Below are 13,739 nucleotides of genomic sequence, written 5' to 3'. Positions count from 1 at the left end.
CCTGCTGTTTATTTTTCACTTAAAGTCTCAGATGCCATGTGATGAACATTACCTATGTAACTAATAGATTGCAAAAGTCTGTTGCAATATAACCACTTCCAAACTGAAATCAGGTTTGATATGCAAGGTTATGACTTCAGATGGAGAGTTAGCAGAAAGAACAGATGAACTCCTTGCTAATTCTAAGTCTTCCTGTCATATAAAATGTCGCATTCTGAAATGTAGTACTGTGAAAATACATTTTGGTTCTTTAAGTGTTACCTTGCAAACCTGCCCTGAACTGAATAGTCTTCCTCTCTTCTGTTCTATGACCCATTATTAGGCAGCCTTGATAAAATGGTGATATATTACGGTGCAGGTCTAGTTCAGTCACCACAGTCATATGTATCTATCTCAGAACAAAAGCATTAAAATGGGGGTTCATTTTTAACTTATGCTGCCTCAGCTGAGATAGTATTCAGTTTTTGCTTCCACAGTTGAACTAGGATCTCTAGTGCATAAAGGGAAGGGAAAGAAGAAACAAACTCAAAACATGGATGTGCTTCTCAAATTTTCCATGTAGCACTGGAGTTTCTTCTCTATCTCTTTACATGGGAATTCTGTGTGATTGTAATACAACATCCTAAACTGACTAAGCCAAAATTAAATTAAGCCAATATATATAATTTGTGGCATCTGTCGTTAATATTTAGCGTCTTGCCAGAGATTGGATGAAATGCTTTCTGTAAAATAGCAGCAGCAATGACGTGTTTTCTGTCACACAGTGTTGCATTGTATCTGCCCCTACTATTCACCCTCATGAATTCCAAAGGTCACGTTCTTAACAGAACTATTTGTGATCCAGAAACCTAGAAATAATTTTAGTTTCTCACTTTAATGACAGAATCATAGAATGGACCTCTGGAGACCTTTGGAGTTTATCTACAATTATTCCTGTGTCCTTGCCAATAAAATTTGCTTGCTGTGAATACAATATAATGAATACTGTGAATTCATTAAAAAAACTTTCAGGAACAGTTTTTGTAATCAATTTGTAATCAGGATTTTTTTACCCCAGGAATTTTTTTCTCACGCCTAATGCAAACCTTTCCTGGTGAAGTTAAACTCATTTAATTTTTTACTTACCCACCATGGCAACAGAGAACTGATTCTTTTCTTTCTCTTTGTGATAACATTTTATGTATTTTAAGGCAGTTTCTAACTTCTAAATGAATCTGGTTCTTTACATCTTCTCTTCCAGGTCATATTTCCTGACTTGTGATGATCACTTTAACCTCTGAACATTTAAATAATTTTTTTCTTTAATTCCAGTATCCAAAAAACAGATGGTTAGGCTTTACTAGTGTTGGGTGGAAATAAAAGATTAATTTTTTGCACTTTTCAGCCTGTATCTGGCTACACATGTAGCTAGAATATTTGCATTACTAACCATGTTCACCTGGTGATACGTTGTAAATAGCAGAGCCCTCCTCGAAGAACAGGTAACTAAACAGTTGTTTCTTGTTTGCTCAGTCCTTTCAAAGTGTAAAATCACAAAACTGATCTTTATATTGCAGCATATTTTTCTATTATTCCTCTCATCTTGCTGTTTATGTCCACTGCAAAGTTAGTGTTATCTTTATTTACCTGTCTAGCTTATTAATGAATAAATTGAATAGAAAATGTTGAAAATATCTGTCCCTAATATAGCGGATTAAGTAGCATTTCATAAAAGGAGCATTCATTTGTCTCTGACGTTTTCCCTTCTTTCCCACTTGTAGGAGAAAATTCCTTCATATGTTAATATTTATTTTAACTACAGGACATGTTCACATAAAGCAGACATTTATTAAAAAATACTTTCATTTTCTTTCAGGATGCATTTCCTTATATGTGTTTTCTTTTCTAGGTTACTGAGAAAAAGGATTTAATTTTCCTATTGTGATTTAAATTTTCTATTGAATAAAATTTCCTTCTCCTGCATCCTCTGCTATGCTGAAAACTAACTCCTTCTGTGCTTCTCAGGAACTGCTTATAGATTATGTTATGAATAAAAAATTCTGCTGGGAAGTTTTATCAGGTTATCTGTGGCTACTGCAGTATTTCAGACCACTGCATTAAATAGTTACCTGCTCTGCCTCATGATATTGCCATGAGTAGCCTTAATAAGAATGTAATGAACATCATACAACACATTCAGGAATTCTTCTCGGGATACAGCTCTACTTGGTCTTGGCTCATCTCCATAATGCTTCCACGTGAAATCTGCCTGGGACGCTGTCCTGTTGACACCTGGGTCATCATGATAATATTCCCATGGCACAGTGTTTCTGATTCTTTGGTCATCAGCATAATATTCCCATTCATGCTGAAAGACAGGAATACAAAACCAGAGTATTAACAGCATTAAAAAGAACCAGGTGTTTAAATTCTGGGGGGAAAAAAAAAGCAGATGGAAGCCTTACCTCTGTCATCTCTATTTCATGCCTTGTCAGTTGCCCAATCAGAGGGGCAGCCATATGCCGGACAAGAATTCTTGGATGAGTGGGAGGCCCACCTCTTATGATGACTTGCGGGTAGTAAGTAGTAAAACCTGTCTCTTCTCGTGCTTCAAAGTAGATTGCATATTTCAGTTTCCCTCCATAAGCAGTCAGCTAACAAAGCAAGATGCAAAGTACAGAGAGAAAACTCATTTTTAGTTTGCTAAAAATAAATTCTGGATGCGTGTAGCAGCTAGATAGACTCTGCACCTGTGAACAGTCTGATGAACGTGCGTGTGGTAGAAAACAGCAATATATGCTTGTGGAACTATCGGGGGACAAGAGCTGTGCTTAAAAATACCCATCAGCAATTTGTTATTGTACTACACTGAAACCAAAGTATTATCTATCCCTTTATGTGTGCCTTGGTGCTCCCCAAAGTTTCTGTTTAGAGAAAGGAACATTGAAACTTTCTCACACCAAACAAAAATATCAGAAGTGCAAAATAAATTGTCAGAGAGGTGCATAGCAATACCCAAAATGAGGGTTATTTAAATAATTTTCTCTTGTGCAACTTGCAACAAATACCAGACTTTTTTTTTTAATGGAGAGAAACAAAAAGTTATGAGAGAGTTATATTAGATTTAAGCGGCTCAATTTTTTATGTAACATGTTCATGAGAGTATCTATCTAGTAGAAAATATTACATGTTACTGTCTGTAAATACCTGTTTTAAAATAGTGTTTATCTTACAGACTTATGGATTTCTATGATAATGGAGAAATTAATTTTTAATAATGGAATGACATTTACTTTCATTTGAAGTATTTTCCACTGTCTGATGACATTTTTATTGGAAGGGAAAATAGGCATTACAAAATACATATATAAGATTAAAAATATATATATATAAATTCATGTCAGTATTCAGTGGAATTTTATGTTTACCTTTCGTCCCTCAAACTGCTCTGGAAGTCTCCAGTAAACAGGTTCTGACCGAAGATCCTGCATCACCTGCTCAATATTTGCTACTATTTCAGGAGGTTGGAATGCAATCCCTGAAAGAGTGCTGCGCTGAAGCTTTTCATCCACCAGTGGTAAAATCATTTGCTCTGGCTTCAAGGTCACCTATACATATTAGGAAAAAAAAAAGAGCAAGAAAAAAACAAACTCTATTTTTTCCCCATGAAGTGTTAGTCTTTATATTTTATCTCTTTAAACAATTATTTCTATGCAATTTCATTTCACATTATGAACAATTTGTCACAGAACAGTCTTACTACTCCTTCAGGTATAAACAGTGATAATAATTACTTTCCTCCTTGAGTACAGGGACTTTGCACCTTGTCCTCAAAGAATACAAAGATACAAATACAAAAAATACAAATGTTAACAAAGAATGCGCAAGCATCAGTTAAAATAGTTTCATCAGGAAGTGATCCCAAGAATTTTATTGAAGTAATTTTCATAGCGTTATTTCATTCCCAGGCATTTTCTGTTTGGGTTGTGAGAAATGTACCTTAAGAAGGATGCGTCTCACCAACAAGTGTTATTCATCCCTGGGGCTGTGGAACACAGTGCCTGATCCCTCAGTACTTTTATGCAACAGTAAAGCTAAGTGATCCCTGGGCAATATGCAGAGAGGGCTCAGGGTTTCTGTAACTCTAAATTCAGATTGAATGAAAAATGCAAGGATGCCACTTAGTGCACTAAGCTTTTCATCAATGAACCGATGCCATATTACTAATAACGTAGAAATATCTGTGTCTCAATAGCATTACATAAAGATCATTATTTTGACCAAAAACTGTAATAAAAGTTTTAGCAATTCTGTGCAGATGAGAGTAGCAGGAAGTCTACAACCAAATGCAAAGGGCTGATATCAAAGTTGGTTCTCTCAAAGAGTGAGGAAAATAAAGAAAACAAATGCAGAAAGTTATATTTCTAACAGTCATCCCCTTAACACATTGTTCATGAGATAGGGATCAGCTAATGAGGAATGGGTTACCCAGGGAGGTTGTTGATATCCCATCCCTGGAGGTTTTTAAGGCCACGTTGGATGAGGTTTTGTGCAATCTGGTCTAGTGATAGGGCTCCTTGCTCATGGCACGGGTTTTGGAACTTGATGATACTTGAGGTCCCTTCCAACCTTAATGATTCTATGATTCTATAAATCAACCAAGCCCTGTAGTGTCCTTCAAGCATCTTGGTATTTCCAGTTCCATCAATCTCTATGGACTGACATGGAAGCATTCCTAACATTGCCAGGCATAAGTGAGATTTCCTGAGTTCCTATCATAACCGTATTTTACTGTTTACTTTAGACATCAAGAAAGCAGTCAACACATTTGAATTTCAGATCAGCCTTGTCTTATTGTCTTAAAAGACAGGACTTGCTTGTTTAAACATGTCTACTGCCACTTGAAGCACCTGAGAATATCTGAAATAGTCACTAGGCCCTGGCAGAACCCAATCTCACTCAGTTTACAATTCTGAAATAGATCAGATTAACAAAAACTACATAAGATGTGGACATACACATCTTAGATATGACCATAAATGCAAAAGGAAATTAATCAAGTAATCAGGAGATTTAAACTGTTTCTGCTTTGTGCTGCCACAAAGGTCAAAGCACAGTTTTCCAGAACTGTTGCTGCCATGGAACTTGATTAAATTTTTTAACTTGTCAGCCTTTTACATCCTTTCATCTCCAGCCTACCTGCATATGATAGACAAAACTGAAATAATGAAAAAAACTGGGTCAGATCACGTTAAATCACTTCGTCCACTGGTAAGGGAAAGATTTTTTAACAATGAAAGAAAAAAATGGGTGCTTTTCCTATTACTTTAAATGAGAGCTAGTAACAGATCATACCTTGATTTCAGCCTTAAGTATCCTCATCCAATTGATGCTTGTGTGTGACAAGTCAAGGGCTTTGGCTGACCTGCATTAGGCAAATATTCCCTCTATAGTTGGCATGCTTTCTAGCAGAGACATGATTGAACACACATGGGGACTCAACTAATAATTTTCTGCTAGAAATAGCTCCTTCAGAATGTAACTGAGGAGCTGGCACAGCAGCAACACATAGCAGTGGTCTCAATGTGTATGCTGCGCTTCTACAGAGAAATGGAGACATTCAGTCTTCCTTATTTGTCAGTCCAGCAAAGGTCTCCAGGCCTTCTTCCACAAAAAGGTGGAGAGCTCTTTGTTTGCTCTGACGGATTATACTCTTCAAGTCTTGGATTTAAATAGAGCTTTGATAAGCCTTTTAAAATAAATAAATAAATAAATAAATAGATCCACCAACAAACAATTTAAATAAAGAGATTATTTGAACCATGGGAAATCTATGCTGGACAACAAGCATCGGTGTCCCTTGAATACACCTGGGTAAACTGTGTACCATGTACCAGAGATTATCTTACCATGAATGCATTGGACTGCATAATTTCCCCACACATCTAGCTGGCCCTTCCCTGGGTTTTCAGAACTTTACTCTGGCTTGATGTCAGCTATCCTATGACTGGTTTTCTTATGTATTTATTTACTTTTAATGCCTTGACCCTGCTTGTCTAATGGAACATACTGCTCTCTCCACTTTTCGAAGTATAGCGAAGAAAATGATTGCTTAAATGTTTGGCCATTTTCTAACTACCTCTCTGTGCCTGACTAAAAGATGCCAGCAGGAAACAACATGATCACATTACATGGCTCAGCAGTTTCCTACTCACCCACGTGCGAACCAGCCCCCTTGCCTCACTGCACTGTGTAGTCAGGCCAAAGCAATAGCAACTGCTGCAGCCAAGTGGGTTTCTGGCAGAGAGACCAAATGCACCAGACTTGCACCTGTCACAGTGGATACCTTCCACATTAACCTGGAAAAGAGGGAATATTTTACAAAAAATAAAAAGCAGGCTTTATTTTGAGGTAGTAATAAGCAAAATAAAATAATACGGTAATGATAATAACAGGGTACAGAAATAAATAATAATAAGCACAAGGAACTTTCCAACTTTTTATCATATATGTATGCAAACATATACAATTAATGTAACTGAGGCATTGTATCCACTGAGTAGCTCTGAGCAATGGATGTTGGCTTCATACTGACAGTTGTAAGCACAGAAAAATCAAATGGCACTTTAGGCATGACATGCTCAATAACTGAATGATAAGAAAAATATGTCTTTCTGAAATTGCCGGAGTTAATCAAGCCTTTTGTTTCACAGGTATTAACTTTGATAAGTTAGAATGTTTAAGGCATAGTAGTAAATGTTCTTGTGAGAAACCTATTTTAATGAAAATATTGTATAGAAAAGATTTCCCCTCTTCATGATTGTTTTCCACATCATTGAACACTATGAACAAGGCTGAAAGGTTTCACTGTTGCAATGTCAATACTTTTATTTCCATTTTTCAATTAGTCCAATAAAAAGCTATACCAAGGCATTTTTAAAAAGCCACCAATGTGAAATCACCGGTTGGCTTCCCCCACCCTGCTTCAACCACAGATTTAAATTATGGAGGAAAAAAAAAGCTGATTACTTTATTCAATATTATTTGCCCATTTTATGTCATAAATATTTTTTTTTACTTACTTTGCATTTTGTTTCATAGCAATTGCAGGTTCTTATCATTACTCATCAGCTAAACATACCATTAATTTGCGCTTAGAGAAACACAGAAGTAATTATATTTTACTTCAAAGAATCAACTAAGAAACATATATATTTAAAAATGCCATTAATACCCATTTGTTCTACTTAGTGTTTGCAAGGACTACAAGAAAGACATTCATGTACTGAATCTATTCCAGAAAAGGGGCACCCAGATGGTTAGAGGGGCTGAAGCATATCAAATATCAGGAGAGGCTGAAAGAATTGAGATACTTCTATTTTTCCACTTCAGAGAATGACACAGGATAAATAACACTGATTGTTAAGCTGGGTTTTACTCATATGGTCGAATTTTCCTCATATGGTCCATGTGATCAATACATTCACTTCCGTTTTCTCATGTTCTCACTATCAGATGAATCAGTATTTGAGAAATAGAACATGATGTTTTCTGTTTAAATACACTAAAAAAATGGGAAGGCTGACAAACAGTTTGCACAAAGAAGTTGTGAAATCTCCTTCCTTGGAAATACTGCCCAGCAATGTCTTTTAAACAAGGCACTGAACTAGATTACTCTATAGGTCTAATCTAGTTTGTTCTACAGTTACTCCATTTAATGTATAATTTAAACTCAGAATGAAGTGACTGGAGCTCAATTAACAAAAGAATTACCAGGCAATTCAATAATTCAAGTTCATTGTTCCATTTTGCTAGCTCTTAGTGTCAAAACAGTCCCTGAAAAAGAATGAATCAAAATCATGGAAGAAACCTTTATATGTGACTTTTGAATCCTCCTCCTTGAAGCAGGACTATCACCAGTACTAGATCAGGTTACTCACATCTCTTTCTAGCTGATTCCTGAAAACCACTAAAAATGGGGATTTCACATTTCTGAATAATCTGTTTCAGTGCTGCATAACCCTTCTAGTGATTTCTAATGCCCAACCCCAAATTCCCAAGCTGCCATTTGCAGCTGCTGTCCTTCTTCACACCTTTTGCTTCTATCAGAAAGGACTTAACTCCATCAACTGCTCTGAAGTGGCTGTAGGCTGCAATTACATTTTCTCTTAGTCTCTTTTTGCAGACTGATAGTCCAGCTCTCTCAGTATATCCTTAGAGATTATCTTCTCAATGTCTGTTTGTAGTCCTTCTCTGGGTTCTCTCCAGTTTCTAAATTACTGTCATGAATCGGGCCCTGAAACTGGACACCATTTCCAAGTGCAGTCTTACCAGCACTGGGTAGAGGGGGATAAAGACTCTCCTCTGCTGGTCATGCTTTACATGATGTCCTACCTTGCAGCTGCACTGGCCTGTATGATCAGTGCATCCAGCTCAGTTGGCAGTTTGTCTGATTTACAATGAGACTACATGCTTGGCTTATATTCAGTTTGTCATTTCTCAAAGCCCGTGTATGCTTTGCAGCAGGATTACTACTCAGCCTTTTTCCTCCCAAACTGTACTGATTCTTGACTTTATTCCACTCCAGTTCATGACCTTTCTATATTACCAATCATCGAGCTTTTCAAGGACCCTGTATACTGTAGTTATACTCTTCAGCATGTCAACCCCTACCTCCTCTAAATAAGCAATGTTCTCAAATCTGTTGATAGTGAGTCTGTCATCTGTGCCACCAGTGAAGGTATTAACTCCGGTGTACTCTCCTGGCTACCAACTGCATGTCAAACCACTAACTATTGCCCTTCAAGCCCAGCAATCCAGCCAACTTGCAAATCATCAAGTGTGCTGTTCTTTCAAGAACAACTCCAAATCCAAATACTGTGGTGACAATGTCAAAAGTCTTTGCATTAGTATTCCTGAATTGGATGCAGTCTTCTCAAAAGAACAGCTACTTCTGCAGTGAAATCCACTCATTAAATGATCAATATTGACTTCCCACTAGTCAATGTACTACAAAGAACCAGCACTGTGGCATACTGTTATTACTGATGTGTTTGCTTTTAATTTGCTGAATATCTGAACAAGAATTGTATTGAATGGAGTTAAACTGGCAGCAGTTGTATAAGAACAGGAAGAAATACAAAGTGAGAAGAAAGTCTAAGAGGATGTCATCCTTGCAAGTGCTAGTGTGTAAAAAAACCAAATGATAAGCATTTAAGCCGTTCTTTATGTTTGACTCCTTCCACAGCAGTTAGGAAATACACTATGAAAACAAACTAGATTTCTTTGCATACATTGTTGGAACAGGCAAGTATAAATGCCAATGAATTTTGGCACACAGGTCTCAGCAGCTGTAAGAGCAGCTTACAACATGCACCATCCTACCTTGCAGCTGCATTGGCCAGTTTGATCAGTGCATGAGCACTTCCCCAACTCTGCATCACAGCTCTGTGGATCAGTCCCTGCCAGGAAGCACTGGCAAGCAACACATTGTGGATAATTCCAGTAACCCAACCTGCACTCAGTGCATTTATCCCCAGAGAATTCAGGACGGCAGAAGCAACAGCCTGTATTTAAGTCACACTGAGAACTCAGGGCTCCAATGAGGCTGCAGTCACAGGGCTAAAAAGGAGAAAAACAAGGAGAAAATTGCAATTGTGTTGTGCATCTGACAAAAAAAAAACAACACCCAAACAACAACCCAACTAACAAAGAAGCAACACACCTCTTTCAAGTATCTGTAAATAAAGTACAGCAGTGAATTTCCACTGTCTGAAGGTAATATATCTGAATTACAATGCTAGGCATTTATCTTTATTCAACAAAGGTCAAGCAATTACACTAAATACATTTACAACACCATTTTCTTTTTGAACAGATATTACTTATCACTGATAAGCTAGGCAGTAAAATAAAATAAATCCAAGAGGGTCAAGACAGTGCAATACTTTGTAGACAAAATTAATTTTAAAAAAAGTGCTCTCTAAGAAGTGCTTTCTATATAAATCCTCTGCAGGGCATGTTCAGACCACCTCATTAGAACTGGAATATCTCAATGGACTCAGTGGAATCTAGTTCAATGTTTATTACTCATCAGACAGGTAACTAGCTTCCTTGTACAAGCAAGACTCTTAGATGACAGTAATTTACACGGTAAGGGATAGAGATTTAGTCATGTGGTGTACTGGGAAGTAAACTTGCTCACAGAATGAGACTTGCACAGGCAGGTAAAGGTAGAAATAGGTCATTTGCCAGGGGGGTCTAGGTATTGAGTATGGAAGTCAGTAACAGGGAAAGCTGCAGGCTTCCAAAGAATAGAAGAACCCCTTAGTGCTATTACTGTGACTGTATACAAAGTCAGCACAGGACATTTGCTGTGATCACTGGTGTGACCAGAATCTCAGATGGAGAAGTTCAACTTACAGAAACAAACTCAGTCCCAGTAGTACAGGTTATTACAGTAACCGACATGGATAGACTTGTTAAAATTAAGGACACAAAGTTGAAAAATGGAGAAGAAAATCACAGACTGAGTTCCTATGCTCTAAGTATTCTACGAATACTTACAGCACCTTTCCTCTGATCTGAAAAAACATTTATAAAGAAGGTGATTATTATAGAATCACAGAGCTATTCAGGTTGGAAAAGACCCTTGGGATCACCAAGTCCAACCATCATCCCTACTCTACAAAATTCTCCCCTAAACCATATCCACCAACACCACATGCAAATGACCCTTAAACACACCCAGAGATGGTGACTCCTCCACCTGCCTGGGCAGCCTATTCTAGTGCCTAACCACTCTTTCTATGAAAATGTTTTCCTAATGTCCCATCTGAACCTCCCCTGTTGCAGCTTGAAGCCATTCCCTCTTGTTCTGTCACTGACTACCTGTGAGAAGAGACCAGCACCAACCTCTCTACAGTGACCTTTCAGGTAGTTGTAGAGACTGATGAAGTCTCTTCTCAGCCTCCTCTTTCTCAAGCTAAACATTCCAAGCTCCTTCAAGCTTTCTTCATGAGCAGCCAGCTTTTTTATGAGAGTTCTACGGGGAACCGTGTCAAATGCTTTTTGGAGGTCCAGGTAGACAATATCCACAGCCTTTCCCTGGCCCAATAGTCAGGTCATTAGGTTATAAAAGGAGATCAGCTTCATCAGGCAGGACCTGTCTTTCATAAATCCATGCTGACTGAGCCTGATCCCCTGGTCATCCTCTATATATCTTCTAATAACACTCAAGATGATCTGCTCCATGACCTTCCCTGGTTCCGAGGTAAGACTGACAGATCTATAATTTCCTGGATCCTCCTTTCTGCCTTTCTTATAGATGGGTGTTACATTTGCTGCCCTCCAGTCCATTGGGACCTCCCCAGTTAGCCAGGACTTCAGGTAAATGATGGAAAGTGTCTTGGTGATCACGTCTGCCAACTCTTTCAGCACCCTTGCATGTAGCTCATCTGGTCCCATAGACTTGTGTGCACCTAAGTGGTGTAGTAGGTCTCTGACCACTTCCTCTTTAATTGATATGACCTCATTCTGCATCTCCTCCCTGTCTTCTAGCTCATGTGGCTGTATATCCATGGAACAGCCAGTTCCACTGCTAAAGACTGAGGCAAAGTAGGTGTTGAGCACCTCAACCTTTTCCTCATCCTTTGTTACTAGGATTCCCTTTGCATCCAATAAAGGATGGAGATTTTCCCTAATCCTCCTTTTGCTGTTAATGAACTTATAGAAACATTTTTTATTATCCCTAACAGCTGTAGCTAGTTTGAGCTCTAGCTGTGCTTTGGCTCTTCTAATTTTCACCCTGTATAGGTTCGCTTCATCTTTATAGACTTCATGAGTGACCTGTCCCCTCTTCCAAAGGTCACAGACTCTCTTTTTGTTCCTAAGGTCCCTATTTAGCCAGGCTGGTCTCCTACCACACTTACTGTTTTTTCAGCACATGGGGACAGCCTGCTCCTGTGCCTTTAAAACTTCTTTCTTGAAGCATGTCCAGCCTTCCTGGACTCTTTTATCCTTCCAGGCAGCGTCCCAAGGGACTTTGTCAATCAGTCTTCTGAGCAGGTCAAGTTTGCCCTCTGGAAGTCTAAGGTGGCAGTTTTACTAACCCCTCTCCTTGTTTCTCCAAGGATCCAAAACTGAAACATCTCATGATCACTGTGCCCTAGATGGCCTCCAACTTTTACTTCCTACACAAGATCTTCCCTGTTCACCAGAAGCAAGTTCAGGAGGGCATCCTCCCTGGTCAGCTCACCTATCAGCTGTGTGAGGAATTTATCTTCCACACATTCCAGGCACCTCTTGGAATGTGCCCTCTCTGCTGTGTTGTATTCCCAGCAGATGTCTGGGAGGTTAAAGTCCCCCACAAGAACAACAGCTAGTGAATGGGAGATTTCTCCCAACTGCTTATAGAAAGCTTCATCCACCTCACTGCTTAGGTTGGGAGGTCTATAGCAGACTCCCACAGCGATATCAGCTCTATTAGCCCTTAACCTAATCCATACACTCTCAACCTCATCATGACTACACTTGATTTTCAAGCCCTCATAGCATTCTCCAGCATACGGGGCCAATCCACCTCCTCTCCATCCCTTTCTATCCCTCCTGAAGAGATTGTAACCATTGATTGTGGCACTCCAGTAATGTGATGCATCCCACCACGTTTCTGTGATAACCACTATGTCAGTTTTCCCGGCTTCAAGCTCCCCGTTTATTGCTCATACTGTGTGCATTGGTATAGATGCACTTCAGATGAGCTAATGATTCCAGCACCATTTTTCCACTGTGGGCCCCATTTCCTATCAGACCCTTTCAGGTATTTCCATGATTTCTAAACATTTATCCTTTCTCTCAAATGAAACAACAGAGTAAGAATCCTCCCTAGTCTACCATCCTTCAAGCCCTGGCATATTTCTCTTGGGCTTGTCCCTAACAGGCCCAGTTATTTCCCTTCACCCGTTCATATGCAGTTTAAAGCCCTGTCAATGAGCCCTGCTAACTCCTGCCCCAAAACCCTTTTGCCCCTGTGGGACAGGTACATCCCACCTGCCACCAGCAGGCCAGGTGTCTTGTATAGCAGCTTGTGATCGAAAAACTCAAAGCCCTTCCTATTATATATAGGGAAAAAAAATAAATTTAGTCTTTACTGAATGCCAGAGAAACTATTTAACTATTGGTTAAATGGTAGACTGCTAGACAACTACCTAACCTAAGAAATAAAACCTTCTGACAGAAAGAACCTTATCCTGCAAGATAGATTTTAACATAAAGCTTAGGAAGCAAATTGTTCACCATAGACTGAAAAAGCTTGGTGTGTGATATCAACACCTAAATTACAATCAGATGATATGTTTGTTTTGTGAGTAAGCAGTTTTATGCAGTGGTCTCTAACCCTCTGAGTTATGACAGCCCTGGAAATCTTGCACAAAGAGTGCAAGCAGGAGATCCATATCTCACTTTGCAGAAATTAGCTGCAACATACTGAAAGAGATGTGAGCTGATAGATCATTATTAATTTAGATGGTGTCATAGAACTACCATACTAATGCACTCACATAAAAGACAACCAGAGAATATACTCCAGAGCTCAAACTGAGGTCTTCAACCTCATTATGCTGATTTCAGAAGTCAAAAGTCTGTATCACAGCAGCACAGCAGAGGTTTCACAAGAGGAGCTCTCCATACATACAAAAAAGAAATCATTCTTGATAATTAGTTTACAGCCTGAGCTACATGACAAACAGCTTTTTAAGAAAGAG

General features: G+C 38.7%; 1 protein-coding gene across 1 annotated transcript in view; it reads right to left on the bottom strand.

The window, feature by feature from the left end:
- Positions 1-13,739, bottom strand: part of LAMA2 (laminin, alpha 2) — a 283,511-nt gene that overhangs the window by 112,207 nt on the left and 157,565 nt on the right. The window contains exons 23-27 of the mRNA XM_009999216.1: positions 9,364-9,600; positions 6,195-6,338; positions 3,408-3,587; positions 2,445-2,633; positions 2,109-2,248 (exon numbers count right to left, since the gene is read on the bottom strand). Coding sequence (XP_009997518.1) covers positions 2,109-2,248; positions 2,445-2,633; positions 3,408-3,587; positions 6,195-6,338; positions 9,364-9,600 — 890 coding nt within the window. The remainder of the gene's footprint in view (positions 1-2,108; positions 2,249-2,444; positions 2,634-3,407; positions 3,588-6,194; positions 6,339-9,363; positions 9,601-13,739) is intronic.

This window comes from Chaetura pelagica, unplaced genomic scaffold (genome assembly GCF_000747805.2).
Source record: "Chaetura pelagica isolate M959 unplaced genomic scaffold, ChaPel_1.0 scaffold90, whole genome shotgun sequence".
Lineage (NCBI taxonomy): Eukaryota > Metazoa > Chordata > Aves > Apodiformes > Apodidae > Chaetura > Chaetura pelagica.
The sequence above is the reverse complement of the archived record's forward strand: the minus strand, read 5'-3'. Positions and strand labels throughout refer to the sequence as shown.